Source organism: Halichoeres trimaculatus, unplaced genomic scaffold (genome assembly GCF_033239565.1).
Source record: "Halichoeres trimaculatus isolate MK-OKI-2021-1 unplaced genomic scaffold, fHalTri1.1 fHalTri1_scaffold_13, whole genome shotgun sequence".
Lineage (NCBI taxonomy): Eukaryota > Metazoa > Chordata > Actinopteri > Labriformes > Labridae > Halichoeres > Halichoeres trimaculatus.
In genome coordinates this window covers 8,051,269-8,073,429 of record NW_027437191.1, presented here as the reverse complement: position 1 = coordinate 8,073,429, position 22,161 = coordinate 8,051,269, and the positions used below count along the sequence as shown (strand labels likewise).

Below are 22,161 nucleotides of genomic sequence, written 5' to 3'. Positions count from 1 at the left end.
AGCTTCTTTTGTTTGATCTTCTCTTTATTGTTTTTATCTTTTCTTTTAAAAGTACAGACACAAAAATAACAATAAAAAAAAATAAATATAAATTAAAAAATAAATAGATAATAACATAAATTTAGAAATAAAATAAATATTTCGAAATATAATATAAAATATATAATATACAAATATATAAAATTATTAAATAGATAAAGGAATAAATAAAATATAAAAATAAATTCCAGGCAAGTGTAACCCTATTTCAAATTTGCATTCAGATATACACACCAAAAGAAAAAAAAAAAAAAAAAAAAATATATATATATATATATATATATATATATATATATATATATATATATATATATATATATTCACACACACAAGGACTAAGACAGCTCCTAACTTTATTTTGGTACATTTATTCACCATCGTGTAAACACTACACACTCAAAGAATCATGTTGCTTTATCGAGGAAGCGATAATGTGCTTTATTCCTTCCTCTCTGAGCAGCCACTGGTTTCCATTCACACTTTGTTACACATAGAGGATAAAGCTGGTAGCATTTTTCTGTTGTTGTTGCTTTGAACAAATCCCATAGAAAGACCAAAAAATTCACAGTCTGACTCTCCATCAATACTGTCTGACTCTCCCAGACTCTTTGAAGCTCTCAGCCGCGAGCCTAATGTCATTACTGAAGCATTACTCTATTAAAAAAAGTCTTACACATATACTCACACTCAAAAAATAATTTCCTCCTCACATGTGAACCTCAGATTAAATGATAAGAGTAAATAGTGTGGTATTTGGGAAATAGCAGCTGCATTTTCAGTGGCAGATTAGAAGAGCTGGATGCTGCAGACAGTGTAGCAGTGAGGCTTTTTAAGAGTCTGAGAAACTTAAAGTGCAGAATTCATCCTTTCTGATGAATTTTTTATGCAGTTTCCTTTGTAGGGAAATAAATAGAAATCCTGTCATTCTGAAATTTTCAACATCCTTTAAAAAAATGCGAAGCAAACTATGACACAATACTTGAAAACATGAATAACATTCCTTTATAATGCAACAAAACTGAGCATGGAAACCTGTTCCATGTTTCCAGTAAAGTCTTATGAAGAAGACAACTTTAAAAATTGGCACAACTTTTTTGGAAAGCTTTTTCTGTTTGATTTTTTTAGGCTACAAGCATAGTTGATGCTACTTTATACGAGCACATGGACAAACAACCGCAACATCCCGGCTTAAGTTGATTTCAGATGTACTTTTTTATGTTTGAAAGAAGCCTAAATGAGAGCCATGGCTTTGAACTTACGAAAAAAAACATGCAGCTTTGTGTGCTTGTCTGTGTATCGGACCTGTATCATAAATGAGGCTTTAGGGGAGAAACTTAACAGAAGATTGAATAAATTGAGAAAGTCTGCAACTTTCCACTAGAAGGCAGAACAGCTCCTGGTTGCTGACATAGCTGATTGATACCTGACAGGAAGAATGGGTCAGAGAGAATTGGAGGATTATGATGATGAAAGGTGTAGAGTACTGTGTGGTTGCAGTCAAACTTAGCTCCTATCACACTTACTCATCATCTTACTGATATTTATTTGTTGCTTGGAAGACTGTCTCTTGGAAGACATATTTAGTCTTTGTATTTCCGCAGTGAGAACTTGGTCCGTGTTGCCAACTGTAAGTCAAACTCTTTCCCTGTTAGGGTTGGACTCTGCCAGGGCTGCCCTTTGTCACCGATTCTGTTCATTACTTTCATGGACAGGATTTCTAGGCATAGGCAAGTGGTGGAGGGAGTCAGGTTTGGGGGGTCTCAGGATCCCATTTCTGCTTTTTGCAGATGTTGTGGTCCTATTGGCCTAATGGAACACTGACCTCCAGCTCGCACTGGGGCGGTTTGCAGCCAAGTGTGAAGAAGCCGGGATGAAGATCAATACCTCTAAGTCCGAGGCCATGGTTCTCAGTCGGAAAAGGGTGGACTGCCCACTCCAGGTCGGGAGAGAGTCTGTGCCCCAAGTGGAGGAGTTGAAGTACCTGGGGGTCATGTTCTCGTGTGAGGGGGAAATGGAGCGAAAGATCGACAGATGGATCAGGGCAGAGAGAGTTCAGCCAGAAGGCAAGGCTCTAAATTTACCGGTCAATCTACGTTCCAACCCTAACCTATGGCCACAAGCTGTGGGTAGTGACCGAAAGAACAAGATCGCGGATACAAGCGGCTGAAATGAGTTTTCTACGCAGGGTGTCCAGGATCAGCCTTAGAGATAGGGTTTGGAGCTTGGACATTCGGGAGAGCCTAGGAGTGGAGCCGCTGCTCCTCCATCGAGAGAAGCCAGATGAGATGGTTCGGGGATCTGGTGAGGATACCTCCTGGACGCCTCCCTAGGGAGATGTTTCAGGAATGTCCAGTTGGGAGGAGGCCCCGGGTAGACCCAGGATGCGGTGGAGAGATTATATCTCTCGACTGGCCGGGGAAAGCCTTGGAATCCCGTAGAGGAGCTGGTGGAAGTGGCCAGTGGACAAGGGACTCTGGGCTTTGCTGATGGCACTGCTGCCCCCGTGACCTGGACCTGGAAAAGTGGTGGAAAATGGGGTGACACTTGGAAGTCTTCTTCAGTTTGTGATGGGGGATTTTACAATGACATATAACTATTTGATCAACATCTTAAAAACAAGTCTAGATAAATAATCACTTTTTAGCCCCTTTTCAAAGCTTTTCATTCTTGGTCACTAACTGAAACAGTTTTGCCTTTCACTCAACATCACATTTCCAAGGCTTTTAGTACTGCAGTTATCTAGATGGAGTTAGTTCTTCATTCCAAGTAGTCGTAAAACTATTAGGGAAACATTTAAACAATGTGAGGCTGAGTGGCTGTGGCGTGTTGCAGATGCAGAGTGATCTGTAATGGACAGATGGGGACGGGGAATACAAAGAAGAACCAGTTGAGGTCAGGACCTCAAGGATTGCAATAATTTTGCAAGAGTTTGACTTAACTTTAACTGTCCTTTAAAGGGAATGAGAAAATAACTTCCAAGAAAAGCCAAGATGCCAGATGGATCCGCTTTAAAACAGTTGCACACTTCATAACAGCAGAGAAGAGAAACAGAGGATGGGAAAGTTGAAAACAGAGGGATGTAATAAAAAGAAAAAGAGAGGGAAACACGGAGCAGAGCGGAGTTTAAGAAGGGAGTGGCCGGTGGAAGTGGGTCACAGCCATACTGACGCGATACGAAGTGACGTGTGGGGAGGGGGGGAACGGACTCGCGCCACCGTCTGCGTCACCTTTTGTCCTGCGTGCACGCAAACACACACACACACAGGCACACACACACACACACATTAAGAGCTCTCACATGCTCTCGATTCATTGGGTAAACAACACTTGTGTGGGGTAAAAATAGCTTCCTTGTGCGCTGTAAGGACAAGGTTCCCCCCCTGTGTGTCTGCGTCTCTTTCTGTATTGTTTACTGCTTGGTTGGACTCTGTGGGACTCACTTTATCAGCCCTTAATATCACATTCAGGTTATGCATAAGGAATAAAGGCCTCTCCCCGGGTGCCTGTTGTATATGAAAGCAGTAGACTGTAATTATTTCTCTGTGGCTGTGAGATGCTCCGTATGATCTGCAGCTTCTCCCTCAGCTCGGCGGAGGAGACAATGTGGAGCCGGAGGGATGGAGGATGGATAAAAGGCAGGAGGAGTGGCAGGGGGAGACAGGGGAACAGTTTAATTGCCTGACCCCTCTCTCCCACCAGGATGACTCTCCAGAGCCGGGTGTTAAAGAGAGGGTGACGGCTGGATTCTCTCTGCAGATCCCCGCGGCTCCTTGCGTGTGTGTGAGTGTGTGCGTGTTTAGGGGGGAGGTGTCTGGGCGTTTTGTGTATGTTCCCACGGCAGATCTGCACATATTTAAGCAGGACCACTTAATCTTGTCATGTGTGATGCTGGAGTGATGCGCTCTGAGATTTAACATCACCCCCCTATAACACATCAAAGGCTTAATGATGGGTAAGGAAGGGAGACGTTGTGCTGTGGTATGTGAAGTCTCACACTGATGGTGTGATTCTTTACTTTAGGCCACAAGTCAAACAGAGCCCGCCTGAGCATAAATCAATATTTATCTTTGATTTCTTATCAGGATTTTTGTTTAATTAGTTCTGAAGAGATAAAATATAACTCTGACAGACTCCTTTGACTTTGGAGTTTATTGGATTATCATGGTTGGTTCTTAATCTCTGTAAATAATCTAAATATCCACATCGCTAAAGAAAAGAGAAAAAAAACTAGTGAACATTCATTCCCTGTCCTCCCTGTTGTTTTTCCTACAGTTCCTTTCTTTGTTGTTTGAGTTTGTTAGCGATGACTGGAGGCCCGAGGAACCTTCAACCTAATCGGATTGAGATCTGGCTGCAGGTCAGGCCAGCAGATGAATCCAGATTAGAGGGTCACAAGGCAGCAAGAGAGGATTACCAGCTCTGGCCTCTGCAGCCTCCTCCTCTCGTATAAACAGCTGATTGACGGCACTGTCTGCACCCGCTGTGTTGTAGAGTCAAGGGTTGGACATTGATAGGTCCTTTAGGACCTTCTGGGTGCTTCCGTCACTCACCTCCGTTTACCCTGTAGGTCTGTGGAGCAGGTTTAGTTTAGTATCTTGGAGAGATTCTGGATTAGGTCGGAGATTATTCTTATAAAACCCACGTTTATTACACAGGCTGTTTTGTGTTAGGGAACTGGAAATCCACTGCGCTATTTGTCATTTATGGTAACTATTTTGGACACAGAGTCTTTACAATCCCCCAGAAAGCCAGTTAACCATATGGCCAAGACATTATTCTCAGGCAGAAAACTAGCTACATATGTCCACCTGGTTCCTCTAATCTTTCAGCCTCATCCTGGAAACTTGGTTTCTTATTTCCCCATATTTTGGAATGCTGAGCTCTACAGAAACCCCACCACAGCCTTCCACTTGAGTGTTTGCAAACAGGATCTGTATGTAGAAAAAAAAAAAGTTTGGATTTGAATTTGTCTCTGCTGAATTCAGACTGCCTGAGTGTGTTGTTAATGAGAATTGCACCCCCTTGTTGCAGAATCAGCTCAAATATTCAACCCATGAATCACGCCGGCTGTGCAGACTTGTTAGGGTCAGTTCAGTATACACAAACTAAGGTCAGAATTACCTCACTGATGCAACAAGCTGCAACAGTATGTGTGTGTGAGAATGTGTGTGTGCTGCACCCTACAGCACTGACGCCTCATCTGCATCGCAGCTCAACCCAACCGTTTATCAGCAAGCTCCCAGTCGGCTGTTATAAGTCCCCATCGCTCTCTCCTCTCTCCATCTGTCGGCTCTTCTCATTTAGAAAACAAAATAAAGTAAATGTGTGTGTGCAGTGGCGTTCTCCTCAGTTAACTCGGAGTGCGGCTCTGGTGCGGCTCCTGTGCATCCCTCGTCTTTGATCTCGCTGTAAATTAAACATGCCTCTTTAGATAACAGGCTCTGTGCCACCTACTGACTCAAACTGCACCTCCACTCTTCACTCGGCGCCTGTCCCTGGTTTGAACTCCATCAAGTAGACTCAAGTGAAAGCAGGATGCTGATAAACAACAGTTGGGGGAATCTCTGCGGAGCAATTAGGCCACAGTTGAATTCTTTGGTGCTTGTAAGCAGTATGGAGACAGTTTTGCAACAAACATCAAACATTTGGTGGATGTCTGTTTTTTGCTGTCAATAAATGGGTGAGGCCGGAGGGGAATGTGTGCCAAACTGGAAAATGACTCCAGTGAAGAACAGGTCGGAAGTTAGGTCAAGCACAGCTAATCTGGGTGGGAATGCTGAGTGCTTGACCCTTGACATCAAGCTACAACTAGTTTTAAAAGCACATGAGAACTTTTTTTAAAAAAAAACTACACATGAACGATGAATTTGTAGAAAAACACCTTCATGACTCAGCAGTTTTAAAAAAGAAGATAAATTGAGATAAATTTTCTCAGAGGAGCAGCTGATTTATCTCCAGTCACTTCACAGGAAAGAGAAAGGAATCTTGAGAATGTAGGCTAACTTTGTGACATTTAAAACTTTAGAGATGTGAAAATTCGCAAGTTTCTCAAACGTTACATCTTGAATTTATCCATATTTTCATTGTGTGTATGGAAGCAAACTAATGATACAGCTCACAGCTATGCAGACAGATAGCATCACTTTGAGTAGCAGTTTAACCACATCTTGAGAAAATTGAGAATAAAGTTGAACGTTTGCTGTGTCTGGTAAAAGCAGCATTTAACTACTTTTCTGGAGCTTCATAACAAGTACAGGCATGAGGATGTTGTCATAGGAAGACTAGTGATGCTAACCTGAGCCACACTGGCCAACTGAGGTGACGTATTTTATCTACAAGCTTTGAAAACACTCACTTTTTTTCATCTTGAATATTGTTTGCTTTTTTTTTACCTCTGAGGTTATGTTTTTGGGAGAGTTTGTCTGTGAACAACATAACTCAAAAAGTAACAGATCTGAATGAAATTTTCAGGAAACGTTCAAAATGGAATAACGGAGAAGTGATAAAATGTTAGAGGTGATCTGGATCACCGTCTGGATCCAGGACTTTTTTAAAGGATTCTTTATCATTGTGAGATAGGGCTGTTTTCACCATATGTGTATATAACTTCAGGATAAATGGTCAGTTTGCTTTGCAAAACAATACAAGACAAGGTCACCATAATTTCTGACATATGTAAAAGTAGGATCCAGATCCTGCCAATATTCTGGATACTAAGATCTGGATTATGAAATATGTACTGGGTTATCATAATTTTCAACACTGTCAGGAAACAAATTATCATACAAACCTGCAACTAACTCCGAACTGTAGCAGACAGTCTGCTGAAAGGGAGTATAACATTAAAGTAGGACTTAAGTGTTGCGTGAAAATCACAATATGCTTAGTGGAGGTCTGCGCTCTCTGAGTGCTTTTCTAGTTTTAACTGTTTTCTAAACTTCAGATTGGTCAGGTTTTCAAAGTTGAAATTTCTCCTAACATGATTAGAAAACAAGTCATTTTCATACATCCTCAGTGTTAAAAAAGTGCAAAAGCTTTCTTTTCTTTTCAGACTTAAGTGGACAATCTAGGAATAGAGTAACTTTATTCTTTCTTTACAACAAACATGCTAAACCATTTTCTCCTTTTATTGTCCAAATAATTTTATGTTAAGGGAGCAGAAAAGCAAAACGTGCACATATGTCAGCTCTAAGGACCTGGTTGGGGTTAAATCAGGCCATGAAACCCTAACTCTGGAGATGGGATTTATGGCTCTATAAAAGTGCAAGCCAACTTTTGTGCACTGCTCGATGTGGTCCTTTTACTCCGATGGCCATGCCCGCCTGTTTTTCTGCTCTGGGTCTTTGAAATGCTAATCAGTTTTCCTTCTCTTTTCTTCTGCTCTCTTTCAGATTCCTCCTCCAACTACATCAGGCAGCTGGAGACGAAAGTGCGGATCCTGGAGGATGATAACAATAAGCTCCTCTCACAGGTGAGACACGCACGCATAAACACATGTTAACCCTTCTGCTAACCATCCAGTTTTCTTGCCCAGTCTCGTATAATTTGAGCCTGTAGTCTTGCTAAACACCACTTGTTCTTCTTTCAAACTCGCCCAAAACATGTGAAAGGCAGCTGTGATGAGATAAAGTGGCTGCCTGATGCCTCTGTGAAGCTACCCCCTCACAACAGCCCGCCTGTTGGTGGGAGAATATGTTTATCTATGTTTTATTCATGGGGAGTCAGTAAGCTTCTATAGCGAGCAGCGATGTTAGCCCCTGAGGCGAGCTGTGAGAGCAGAGGAGAGATGAGAGGAGGAAAAAGGAGGAGAAAGAGGCATTAAGCGACGATGACAGAGCAAAGTATTCCTCCCAAAGTTGACCTTGCTCTGACTTCTCCCAATTTTTTTTCAAGAGGATGGAGGGCTGGGTGAGTAGAGGTGGGAGTGTGAGAAGGAGGGGGTGGATTTTTGGTTTGGTTCACCAAGAGTTCACATGTCAGTCTGCAGAGGTGTGTGTTTCGTGCTCACGCTCGCAGACAGTGGACTCAGGGCAGAAATGTTAAGTGAAACATCAATTGGTCATGTTAGGGGTCGTACTGTGGAGCAGTCACAGCTATGGCTCCTTAATTAAGGGTAAATATATATACATCAAAGCCTTTTCTAGTTCATTTTCTTCCTTTATGATGTGTTTCACTTCATCTGAATGCAAGTCAGGCTGCAGACAGTTGGTTGTGAATTTCACACTTTAAATGCCTTCTTGATTCGAAGCCTTTATTCTTTTTTTGAAGCGATTTCACTTTGCCCAATTATCTCCCTGCAGATTTATATGTAGGCAGAGAGTGTGGGCTGGAATCACTGATAAAGAAAAAAGAAAAACGTAGTGCTCTACATAATTAGCCTGTACGTGCTACAGTCAGGTACTACACCGTGTCTCACAGCAGGTAGGACAGACAGAACATGTGAAAGGAACCCAGTTCTTTTTTTTTTACATCAGTAGAGCCAAAGTTGAAACAAAACAAAACTTACAGCAACTGAAGTTTGTAATGAACCAAAACACATACATAAAAGCTTTTAAGTCTTTTTTATTTTCTTGATTTTTTGTGGCTCATGCAAGACAAGAATCTAATAATGAACCAATACACGTGATGTTTTTCTCTCTCTAGGCTCATAACCGCTATAGTTTATCACAGATACAGACCAAAAAGGTAATGTTCTGCAATGTCTCTTAAAATATTTGTTGACTCATCTGCTGGTTGAGACTCTGTTGCCCTTTCTGCTCTTTTATCTCTTTGGTGATGGTTGTTTTCGAAGCTTTCAGCTTGTTCCTTCCTCATATGCAGCAAATGGGCAAAACCAGAGCAACACCTGTACAAGGCAATGTACTCATAGTCAGTCAGCTGTGTGTTATTAAAGGCTGTTGACACACAGAGGTGCTGAGCCAACTCTGTAGTAATGTTTAGTTATGTGTTTACTTGGCAATAACACAATGCCCCCCTCACTAGGTAGCACCAATAAAATTAATTGGCAAACAAGTTATTATTTTCTATAGTGTAGGTCCAAAAAGCCTGTCGTATGATGGCCCTTTAACTGTAACTCCTTATGATGCCAAAATGCTGTAGTGCTTAGATTATTATATAACCACTGGAACAATGCAATGAGTAACCAACACTGGCAAATGTATGTTAACAAGTAAGACAAAAGACTAATGATGACAGCTCTGGAAGTGTCTGCCATGCGTGGGAGATACATTAAACACAAATTACCTGCAGACTCCACATAAACAGATTGTGCACAATTTCAACTTTTCTGTCGTGTTTTCTTACCTTTGATCATCAATTTATTATTCAAATTTACGCTTTATTCACAGGACATAGTCATAGTTCTTTGTGAAATTGAGTACAGAGATGAAAAAGGAGGAATGAAACAGGAATTTATTCACTGTTAATGCTCTCGTAGCCTGACTTGGTGACACTTTACTTTAGAGGTCTGCAAATTTGATCGCACTTAGATAATAAATAGACAAAATGTTTTCTTATTTCTTTGAAATTACTCCACAAAATTTCATGAGAATTTGGTGAAAATTAGCACACAACTTCTGGCCAGATTCTGTTTTGCAATGTGCCTGTACTCGCAGTGTCTATCACAATCAGGTAAGGTCAACTTACAACCCCACTCTTGGTGAATATCACATCTGAAGCCCTCAGTTGTGTCATGTAAAACATTACAGGCCTAATCATAAAGGTTTATCATTTTACATGTGATCTCAATTATGTATATCAACAAACTGGATACTAAAGAACTTGGTGAAATTAAATAACAAATAGGTAACTATCAACTGCTTATTGGGAAATTGAAGTATTCACTTAACATTTCAAAGGTAATTATCAGAGGAAACAATGAACCCAACTTCTGTTTTCAAGAACGAAGCAGCTATTCATCACCTGCTGCTCTGGAAATTGCAGAAACGATGGGATACTTCTAAAAACATTTTGTGGTGGGTTGTGATTTAAGTTAAAATAAATTATTTGCTTATCATCACCTTCTTACCTTGCAACTTGGAGTCAATTTCAAAGAAACTGGAAAAAAACAGTTTGACATGCAGCAATACATTTTAAAATTATTCTAAAGAAGTTATGTGCTAATTTCAAAGAAATAAGAAAAAAATGTGTCTAATTATTACCTAAATGTGATGAAATTTGCAGACCTCTAAAGTAAAGTGTTAGCGCTGATTTTGTTATAGGACACAGTGAGGTTAGACATTGTCATCTAAATCTTACAAAGTAAATAGACTTATTCCTCAAAATCTGAAATATCACAGCGTACCATGCAGCACGTCATAGCACATATTTTGTGCATCAGGACAGTCAGTTTAAAATATTGCCTCAAACATTACCACAGAGGTGAATCGCTCTTGTTAAACAGTATCAATATGAGCCCTGAAGGATTTTGACTACTTTGTCTTGCAGGAGTGTTGCCGCTGTGCCCAGTCTCTGTTATGCACTGCTAGCATGCTAGGCTAACTAATAAGCACAGGTGGCCCTGCCTGTATGTGGCCTTTCTTGGCAGCAGAGCCTTCCTCTGTCCTTGGAGCTTTTTTTTATTATTATTTTTTTTCACTGCACAGTGAGTGTTTGGTATAAGTTACCTCAGGTGAATGGATGCTATGTTGTGCTTTGGTGCATAAATGACACTTGTCCTCGCTTGTCGGGATGTCTGGTGAGCTACATAATTAAAGTTTGGAGGTTGACACAGGTGACACCCTGGTATCAATGATGCATGTAAAACAAGTGGTGTGTGAGTGAAAGTGAAATATGAAGGGATGAATGTATGCAATAGAAAATGTTCTTTTTGAATATAAAAACTGCTTTTTATGAATTTACAGGATAAAACTTGAGTGTACTGTAATAAATTATGGAGTTTACTTTTTAAATTTGACTCTTATACAATACAGCACTAACTACATTTGTCTGGATGCTAGCAGGTGGGGTTGTTACAATGGATTAGTTGCCTCAATGGACATATTGCCTAACATCCTGTGTTATGAAACTGGCTCAGTGAAACTTGTATTGGGCCTTTAGGAAACAATAGCCTCTTATCACAGGAATGTTGACCCTCCAAACCAGCTAGACTGAAGGATTTTACCGTACCAAAGGGAGCAAGGAGGGAGTAAACTACAAAGTCCCACGGTGAATATTAACAAGGGCCTGCACAGCACAGGTGTGAACACAAAAAGAGAAACAGGTGTGTGTTCACACGCACGCCCAGGCTCATACTCTAACATGCTCAGCCACACGCATATACGTGATTTGCTGCTAAACTCTACTCCCACACTGATCTCCAGTGTCTTTCAACCGTTACTTATGACTGTCAGCTCGGTGGAGTGTGAGGTGCTCTGTGGCTTCTCCTACACGCTCACTTCTACTCCTTCATGAACACAAATGTGCTCAGTGTGGCTCTGAGAAATGAATGATTTAGATGATGGATTTAGAAGATGCCTCATTCGTTAACTGCAGGCTAATTTAACTCATTTAGTCAGAGAGGACTGCTGCAGGGTCTGGTGGACTTAAGGTTAATGAATTGTGCATTATTGAATGTCGGAGTTTTGTCTGATTTAGTGGCTGATGAAACACATCACTTAAATGGGGGCTAGTTGACAAAAGCTGACGGTCTTTGATATGTAACAGAAATACCTCACTTTGTGCTACACTGGAGCTTAAAGTGCAGCTGCAGGTGAAGAGTTAGCATCCTAAACTGAGCAAGTCATTCAGTTAAATTTTAAAAACAGGATTTCTGTGCTGGTTAGATTTGGAGTTTTAGTTTGGAGAAAACAGCCTAAGATCAACCTCTTCTCATTCTTCTTTAATTTGTAATGGGTATTTTTGCTTGCCACCATCCTCTCTGCACTATTGTTAAGAAAGCACCACCTCGCCCCTCATAACTCAAACAGGAAGTGATGCATGACGTCCACAGCTTCTCCCTGTCACCACCAAGAACACTGTGATAGATGTGTAGATAGAGGGGTCTGAGTTTTACAGGGTTGCAGGGGGTCAACTGTCCCCAGCTGTCAGGCTAACAAATGGCTTTGTTTGGTCTCATTGGTCAAGGACGACTCGGAGAGGACAGTTAAGTTGTGTGTGACGTGTGTGGGTTTGTTATTGGAGATGGAATTGGCTGGGCAGGAATCTTTTTCACTTGATGCATGTGTTAATTTCATGGATTGCAGCTCTTGAAGATGTGACATTTAAAGCGTATTTTGCTAAATGACAAAAAGCTTGGAGAAATGACAAAGAGACGGTAGCGGAGGAACGAAATTGAGGGCATGAATATGGAAACCCAAAGGATAGATCACAGAGAGCCAAGGGAGGGATTGTGAAAGGTTATAGGAACAGCAGCAGGATACTAAGCTGGGAGAGAGGAGCAGAGGAGGGAGAACATCAAAGGACAGGGAAGACAAGGGGAATGCTGATTGTAGCTTTGTGTGTGTGCCAGATGTGTGTGTGTGACTGTGCACCTGTGTGTGCTAGAGAGAGGGGGAGATAATACAGCAGCAGACAACACAGCACAATGGCCACGCAAACACAGACGCACGCTTACTGCTCATTGGGCTATTTATTGCCCGAGAGCTCCAAGGCATCACGTGTGTTTACTAGCTGTGCCTCGCGCAGAGGGAACACTCGTGCGTGACATGAGAAATGTCAGAAGGAACAGCGATGCTGCCGTGTTCCTGCCTGCAGAGAGAAACCAGGCTGGTTACCGCCCCCAGTAACCAGCCGTCTTTGGCTGCTAATGAGGACTAATCATGTGAACCTTGATCCTGCACAACGGCAACTATTGATGACACACTGCCCAGCGCCACTCCAGTGCAGTTCGTGATGCTGCTGAGAGTATTGGCGTGAGAGGAGATGGAAAAACAGGTGGAAGTGCAGGAAGATGACTGAACATCAGGGTTTCAAATAAACCATCAGAGAATCTTAATCCACACAGCAAAGCCTAACCAATCCATTGATATTTACTGTATATTGTGCAAAAATAGTGGCTTATTGTTGGTATAAAGCCTGCAAAAAGAAACAGGAATCAGGTTGGTTGGGCTATTTGTCATATCAGGTTGTTGTTGTTGTTAGGCTGTGTTGCGCTTTCTGCCTGCGCGGAAACCAGACACACGAGACCCATGCAAGAGAATGAGTGAGGCTTTTATGCTTTTTAACTCCCCGCGCAGCGTCCATTCGCAAACTGCAGGGGGCGGCGTATCACAAACATACGTCTACCAAAGTTCTAAACTAGAGTCGAATAAGTTTTTCTTTCTTTACAACACACCATATCTGTCCAAGAGATTTTTCCAAGTTCCTTTAGGCAATGTCCACACGTAGCCGGGTATTTGGGAAAGATATTCTTATAGGTTTACGCCTGCTGTCCACACCAAACCGCAGCTCACTAAAAACAGTGTTTTCTGAAAACTCAAGCCAAAGTGAAGATTTTAAAAAAACTCCGGTTTCATGGTTTTGTGTGGACTAAACATGCACCGCTTGATCAACTGGCCGATCGATCGATCGGTGCCGATTTCCTTAATTTTGGGGGATCGGTGTTCGTCCCATCTTTACATATGAAACTGATCTTATATACCTCCAGGAAGGTCTGACAGCCGACCATTGTTGTTTTTTTTCTCTGAGACCTAAAACTCAGGACACTTTATTGGTTGTTTAAGTTAAAAAATAAAGGTTTTATTGTTTCACAGGTATTGTTCAATGATTTTCAATAAATTTAGATTGGAACTTTGAAGGTATATGCTCTCAGTTATAAAAAATAAAAATCAGTCTCGGCCCAAATTGATGTTGGCAGGTCAGGCTTTTTAAAGATTGGTGATTGGTGATCGGCCAGAAAGTACTGATCGGTGCACCCCTGGTGTGGACCCTAGTAAGCTGAGTTTTCGGTTCTCATTGACATTATTGACAGGGGCTCTTTCTGATTGGCTGGCACAGGTTTTACATCTGGAAACACTGCCATATATGGGTTTGGCATGCCTCTAGCCCTACTTATCAGCGTATTTGACCGCTACGTGTGGTCAAAAGTATATTTTAAAAAAAAAAAAAAGGGGGGGGGGGGGGGGTATTTGTTTTTGAAAATACCCGGCTACATGTGAACATGGCCTTAACAGATTCCTCTTCTCCGCCCAGAGTAGCTGCAATTACACACCGTGAATTGTTTACCACTCAGTTATAACGGTGATCCCTGTGTGAAGAGTCATACAGATGGCTGTATATCTTCACTTCGACTATTAGGAGATCCTGTTCTTCTGCCATCTTGTCTGCGTGTCGGGCAGGTTAGAAACTTTTGAGTGTTAGACGTAGGTGCAATTGTATCTCAATATTATCTATTGATCCATATTCAGCACAAACCAAAGATTGTATCAGACCCACTATGTCACAATATATGATCAGGGGATGAACTTCTCATGTCAATAGATATAATATATCTTAGTTTTTACTATTGTGTTTACTATACTCAAATTTACAATCTCCAATTAATTGAACATCCGTAAGAACGCAAAAACGCACAAAAACAATCTTTTTTTACAATTGATATTTATTCAGGCAGTAAAGGGTTAACAGTATTTAAATTGACATAAACAATGTTAAACTTTAACGATTATTTTGACTTTTTTTCACAGTCTAATCTCTCATATCTGTGTTGATATGTTTGTTTTGTTTGGTCTTAGCAGTGTAACCCAGGTGACCTCCGTGTCCTAAGGAAGGGGATGACCCTGTACCACTCAGAGTCCCAGCTGTCCTCCCTGCCCCAGCGCCAGGATGCCATGCACATGGTCAGTACCCAAGAGGCTAATGCACTCACACACACGTACAAAGTTCCACAGAAGGGGAAACTTGAAAAACTTCATACTGATGCACAAAAGAGACATCCACTCTTTCCACTTCTCCTACTCAGCTCAGCGCTGCTTTTACGAAGGTGGTGAGGTACAGAGACGGGGTTTAATTGCAGACGCACATGCACACTTAATTGTAGAGAAGACGGTGCCAGTGCCTCCACAGTGGAATCAGTCAAGTCAGCTCTAATTCACTTTACTTGTGACTCTCCAATTAAACCTCCACAGGCAGCCTCACTCTCTCTCACAAATGACAGGAAATGAAACGCACACAGAAGGAGAGGGAAGAAAAAGAGAAGGCAGACACAGGCTAGAAAAGGAGGGGAGAAAGATGAGGAACTAAAGTAGAATAAATTGAGGATTGGAAGTTGAGAGCTCTCTTCTCTTTCTCTCATATCCTGGCCCTTTAGCTCACTCCCTCCTCCCTGGAGCCTGTTTGAACTGAATCCTACTATGAAAGTAATAATCCTCTGAAATCCATTGCCACCCCTGACCCTGCTATTGTCTGGGGAGGAGAGGCTAGGTAATTGTTTTCTGACTGCTTAAGGGAGGTCAGAGCTGGGCTATGCAACTAACCAGAGAAATAACCCATCCCTGTGTATAAAAATCAATATTGTGTTTTAATCACAGGCCCTCAGTGTGGGGTGCAGGTCGAGTGCCTTCAGATCCAGCTTGCACCTTTTAAGCTCATGGGTCAAATCTGCCTCCTCGTGGAGGCTCATCCCGCTCAATAACTTCCATGAACCATGACCCAGCAAGAGGTCTCTCCCTGCAGGAGGATGGATAAACTGCAAATTATTGTGATAGTTGCCTCCCTCTATGTAATTCACTGGTGCAGGTTAACACAAAACAAGGTCATGATGATGAAGAACTGTTAGCTTTATGCTAACATGACATTTGATGTCATTCTGACTGAGGATGGAGAGGGAAAGTAGAAAGAGAGTTCATATGTCTCTTCTCTTTTCATCTAAACTATTGATATGAATTAAGGGCTATATGTAACTTTTCTTGCTGAACTTTCTCACTGACAGTGCTAGCATCAGTGTTTACCTGGGGGAGTTTTTCCCAGATGAATTCACAAACTCAGCTAGTTTAAATCAGATTGAGCCTTAACATGAGGTTCCTGTGTAGATATTATTTGTGTCTCAGTCTTAAAACCCACTAACAGTAAACGTGACCAATGCTTAGAGAAAATTTCTAACTGGCTGAGCCATCAAATGCCTTTGAAAGCAAAATTTTAAACTTGGTAATGTTTTTTGCCGAAAAACATCTCAATTATACAAATTAGTTTTACATAAATACTTGTAACTATAATGTGTTGGTTTTTGTTTGTTTCATGTATTATTTTTTCTTGGGTTTTCCTTGTGTTTCTGGTTTTGTTTCGTGGTTCTTGCTACCTGTGTTAGTTTGCCTCCTGTCCTAGTGTTTCACTTATGTTCTTCACCTGTGTCTCGTCACATACATGTTTGATTTCTTTGTCTATATAGTCTCTTGTCTCCCTTGCGTATAGGGCCGAATGATTTTGAAAAATAACATGATTGCAATTTTTTTTTAACCAATATTGCGATTGCAATTTAGCATGCAATTTTTGGAGGGGGCATTTATCTTCTGCATTGTTTACTAAACACAAGCTATAAGTCATACCATAGTATGACCAACATGACAAAGGACGCTGTCAACTATAAACAAGTCTCTCTAGCACTTTCTAATTGAAAAAGAAAAAGGAACACTGTGAAATTTTACTGACCTCCAGTTGTCAGTAAGAGTAACAAACCATACAGAGTACAGTAAATAAGGCCAGCCACCATCATTCTGCTCTGTGGATCTCTGTAGCTCACAGAGTTTTAGACAGAAAACCAGCGTATTGACTTTTGCTGGTTTTAAGGAAGAATGAGAAAAAGTTACTATATTCCCTCCAGGTCAGTGTGCATGATTTTTTTTTTCTAATTGCAGACTTTGCAATTTGAAAATTGCATTCTATTACATTGTGAATTCGGTTTCATATTGATTAATTGTTCAGCCCTTCTTGTCTAGCTTCCTGTGTTTTCTCCTCTCGTAAAAGTGCTTTTTGGATTTGGGGATTTCGGATTTGGAAGTGTTGGGTTTCTGGATTTTTGAGTTTGATTAAACAAAGTATTTTTGATTTAAATGTGCACTTTGGTCCACATCTCCTGTCTCCTAACCATATAAAAACATATGTTTATTTTGTGTTTTTTTTTTTTTTTTATACCAAACTAGTTCACAGACAGCACTGGCATTCCCCCGTTACAGAACAAATGTTAACCAAGCAGAGCAATGCATAGGAATGACAAGAAGCCGATTGAACCATCAAATATAGGTCCCTCATAAGCATTGGTAGTCACTAAATTTTCACTACAAGTAGTTATCTTGACAAGCCAGCTTAAAACAATTAAAACCACAGCTAACCATAACCAACACAAACTGTCTTTAGATTATCATAAAACAGAAGTTCACTGAATGGACCCCACATTACAAGTGTACCATGTGCTAACTTCACTATAAAGTTAAGATACTGAACTCACTAGAGCTTGGTTGTAAATGTCTGATTAAAAGAAAGGTCATATGGTCAAAACACTGTATCTGTCATGATATTACAGGCTTAAAAATGTATTCAGTTGTAATACTTTAAATAAAGTGACTTTAAATTATAGTGAGCCCAACTTACAACATTAAATATAGCCCCTCTAAAGAGTGAAGTAGTGTTCTGGGATTTGTATCATTCTCTTAGGATGGCTCTCTCGTGATAACTTCTTAGAAACATTCACTCATGTTGAGCTGTGTGATGATGAATTTCCTGCTCTAACGTGACCCAAGTTCATCCACTTGAGAAAAAAAAAAAAAAACACCACCTCAGAGGTTGGAAAGGAAGAGAATGGGTGGAAGAGAAGAGAAGAGGTGGGGGCCAAAAACTACAACAGCAGAATAAGGGAACTGCTGTGTGAATCCACCCCAATCTATCAAGACCTTCCTTATATTTCGTCCATTTTAGCCCAGTTTCTGGTCATGTGTGTGCGTGAGATTGTCAGATAGACAACTAAGAAGAAGCAGAAAGATGGACAGAAAAAGAAAGCAGCTGGCCTGCTCACACACACTCCACAGTCAGATCTAATTCTGTATGCTGTAAACAACAAACCATTGACTCTGACAATGTTTGTCGTCCTCCTCTTCTTATCCTGCAAGGCCAAAATCAGGCCTGTTTATGCAGGCATCCCGAAATGTACATCCATATGAACAGTAAACATTGCCTCCAGCTGGCTGTGTTTCTGCGCTGTCTAAATCTGTATCTTTACTGCAGCGGCTCTGGTTCAAAATAAACAGAAAAATCTGACCCAGTGTCAGCGGGAAGTGTTTACACATTTCAAATTAAAGCTTTTACCAACAGAACAGAGCAGAGGCGACAGCAATTTACATAGTTCTCCATGCAGCTTGAAAAGTGAAACTGCAAGGAGCTGCAGAGATAAGTTAGTTACATTTGACCTTTAACGAAAGAAAACACACTTTACTCTAAGGTAATTATAATCAGATTTAGAAAGACAGATGTGACGTATCATTTCCTTATGCCCCTGAAATATTTACCATTCTCTACATCATTAATACCCTCACTTCAAGAGGCCCATGCCATGGAAAGGGATTGAACTGGAGGGTCATGCTACAGAATCATCTCCTTTTGTATACAGTTTGAAAAAGTATCTAATATTAACTTCAGTAATTCCATATGCACTCATTTCTGTCTTTCACTCAAAACATTACCAGTCTTAACCCACACTAAAGCATGCAGGTTATTATTTAACACTCATATTGGATCAGGACCGGTATCGGTCGATACCCAAAGCCCGGGTACTGGTATCAGGACCACAAAAGCTGGATCGGTGCATCCCCAGTTTTAAGAAGTATTTATACATTTTGCACGTTAAAGCTAAAACTGTGAATGAGCCATAGACGTCATGTCACTATTGTTGACCAGTTAATTTACCAGACTTAATTAATGTTGTGTTTCACCATAAAATGTTGCAAAGTAAAAGTGAAAGTACTCTAAAATTTCAAAAAGAAAATGAAAAACCTACCTGAGAATTTGATGGAGAGCTTTGATAACTCTTGTTGGTGCACTCAGATGATTTTATGTGTCCTGCAGAATCTTTTAAACTCACGAAATAACCAAATTCCCCTGTAACCTTTTCATTTTATGCATTTTTTTTCTGAAATCAAAACTCATGAATGAAATCTCATACGACAGGCAGCTCATTTCCATGCTCTCAGGTGGGGCATGTTTGAATTTATACATAACTTTATGAATGACAAATTCTTTTTGACTTAAAAAGTTGTTCTTGTGTGTTTCACTTTTTTAAACATGCCATAAAATACTCAATGCAAATTTAGTACAATCTTATGTAATGTCATTCTTTCATGTCGTGTTGTTTTTAGGATAAACCTGCAGGACTAGCTTAAAAAATCAGTTTCATGTGGTTTATTTGGTATGAATTAACTGTTGGGCCGTTTCCACCAAACCTCCCTCCCTGCTGCAGTGGGATTATTATTTTATCTCTGTGCTATTAGGTTGTGTGGGCTCATTCTGGCACCTAAATGGGGCCAGTGGGTGCGGAGGGAGCTGACAGGCGCATCACTAACTAGCAGAGAATTGAACTGGGGCTAACAGAGCCACAGAGCTGTGTCTAATGCAGGGCCCCGATGCCAGCCTACACTGAATGGTGCCATTGTGTGTCCCAGGGATCTCTGTGTCCCTCTAACAGAGAGCCACTGTCTGGAACTAACCAGGGGGTAGGATGAGTCAAGCAAACCCCCTGCTCCCATCACAGCAGGTTAAATCACCCTGTGCAGGTAGCAAACCTGGCTGGGAGTTGAATTTGTGGTGAGCACAAAAAGAAAAGCTAAACACAAGGGAAGGAGAGGTGATGTGAGTCAGGATGAAAGGGATGGCATTTTCAGAGCTACACTACAAGAAACCTTACTTGTTACATCAGAGGCAGACTGTGATACAGAGCGAGCAGTTTATTTCCTGTTGTTGAGCAAGGTTTCCTGGAATTGGCTCACATGAAGAGCTACGTGAGGTGGTGCTCATATGACCCTCGGGGTTAAACACTGTGACAGCAGAATTGATGAGATAAGAGTGTGACACACAGCTCAGGCTGTCCACTGTACATTGTGTGTTCAGACCTGTCAGTAAAACCTTCACTCTGCTTCTTCCACTTTCAGGGTACTGGCCGTCTCCCCACCAGCGAGTCCTCTCCTGCCACAGGCTACCTGTCTTGTGTCCAGAAGCCTGAGGCAGTGGTGCATGCCATGAAGGTACAAACTCACTCAGTAAATTAGATTATAGGGAAATGGAGAGGTGAAACAACAGTTTGTTTGGTCACAATCTCATCAGGGTCTACTTTGGCAGTCTTTTTTTCTGTCCTGGGGCCCCTGAGGAAAACTCACCTATTTTATCAACTCGACTAAACAGTCATTGAGTGTTGGAGGAGGCTGCATATGACAAACACAAAATATCTACAATCATGAAATCACAAAAATTAAAAAGGTTTCATTTTAGTTTTGTCTAGCTTTTTAGTGAGTATATGGTAACACTTAACTTTAGGAGTCCACAAATTTCATCGCACTGAGATGATAATTAGACAAAGTGTTTTCTTATTTCTTTGAATTTACCCCTGCAATCTCTTAAGAATTTGGTGAAAATTAGCACATAACTTCTGGCCAGATTCTGTTTTGCAGTGCACCTATACTCACAGTGTCTATCACAATCAGGTAAAGTCGATTCACAACCTCACTCTTGGTGAATATCACATCTGACGCCTTCGGTTGTATCATGTAAAACATTACAGGCCTAATCATAAAGGTTTATCATTTTACATGTGATCTCAGTTATGTATATCAACAAACTTGGTACTAAAGAACTGTGGTAATTATCCGAGGAAACAATTAACCTAAATTCTGTATTCATAAACTAAGCAGCTATTTATCACCTGATTCTTTGGAAATAGCAGAAACTTTGGGATACTTCCAAAAAAACATTTTGTAGTGGGTTGTGATTTAATTTCAAATAAATAATTTTCTAATGGTCACCTTCTTACCTTACATTTTGGAGTAAATTTCAAAGAAACTGGAAAAAAAACAGTAACCTACCAGTTGTGACTTGTGACAAAAAATTGGGACATTAATTCAAAGAAGTTATGTGCTAAATTTAAAGAAATAAGAAAAACCTTAGTCTAATTATTACATAAGTTTGGTGAAATTTGCGGACCTCTAAAGTAAAGTGTTACCAAGTTTACATTTAACAGAGGTTTTATTTAATTTTTAAAATACATATATATATATATATATATATATATATATATATATATATATATATATATATATATATATATATATATATATATATATATATATATATATATATTTTTTTTTTTTTTTGTAGCTGAGAATTATTTTAGCATCCAGACTGATCACAGTTTATGTGGTAAGAACCTCATACCTGCTTTTGCCAGCACCTTTTACAAACATATCTATGCAGCTAAGAAGTAAAAAAAAAGCAGCCAATTTTCTCAATACTGGCTCTTGAGATCAGGCATGTTCACTTTGATGGCCAAAATGTAAGTATTAAAGTAGTGTTATATAACTCTGTATAATTTGGGGCTTAAGAAATAACAAAAAAGCCCAGCTTGATTCTTAGTTCTCAATTTCTCAAGGACTCAAAAATATTAGATACGGTATTTTTTAATTAAAATGTGCAATAATTGCTTATAATTTTGATACAGCACTTACTTGTTGCAACACAGGCTAATTGTTTCATTTTCACACAAGCCCCGCCTCCAATAAGGCCACTAGTTGTTCGTAGGTTAGAATTTAGGGGGGCTCCAGGGCTGCCCAATCAGGCTTCAAAGAGGTCATCAAACCACTCTAACTCCTTCTTCTGAACATGTGATTGGAGAACTGTTGACCAACAATAACACAAAACAAACATGAATGCTGAACAAATGTGAGATTTCAGGCTTGGGTATAGTTGCAGGTTCAGACATTAGGGGGTGGGCCTTTCAAATGCTTGATTGTTATTTACCAAGTGCAACATTGTTTTTTTGTCAAACAGCCTTAAATAGTCCCTGAATAATACAAAAAAAAAGAATTCCAATAACCTGTTTTGTTTCATTTTTTTCGAAATAGAGTAGTTACAATATTGTATTTCATGAGAATTAAAACGCAAATACATGAGTCATACAACAGTATCTAATCA

General features: G+C 40.3%; 1 protein-coding gene across 4 annotated transcripts in view; it reads left to right on the top strand.

Annotated features, from left to right (window-relative positions):
* Nucleotides 1–22,161, top strand: part of ccdc85cb (coiled-coil domain containing 85C, b) — a 57,621-nt gene that overhangs the window by 31,940 nt on the left and 3,520 nt on the right. Inside the window, exons 2-5 of one of the 4 annotated variants that reach the window (XM_074684902.1) lie at nt 7,431–7,510; nt 8,683–8,724; nt 14,736–14,837; nt 20,130–20,222. In XM_074684902.1, the coding sequence (XP_074541003.1) occupies nt 7,431–7,510; nt 8,683–8,724; nt 14,736–14,837; nt 20,130–20,222 (317 nt within the window). Of the gene's footprint in view, nt 1–7,430; nt 7,511–8,682; nt 8,725–14,732; nt 14,838–20,129; nt 20,223–22,161 lie in introns of all 4 variants that reach the window. The other 3 variants (XM_074684901.1, XM_074684904.1, XM_074684903.1) reach the window with 3 other exon arrangements.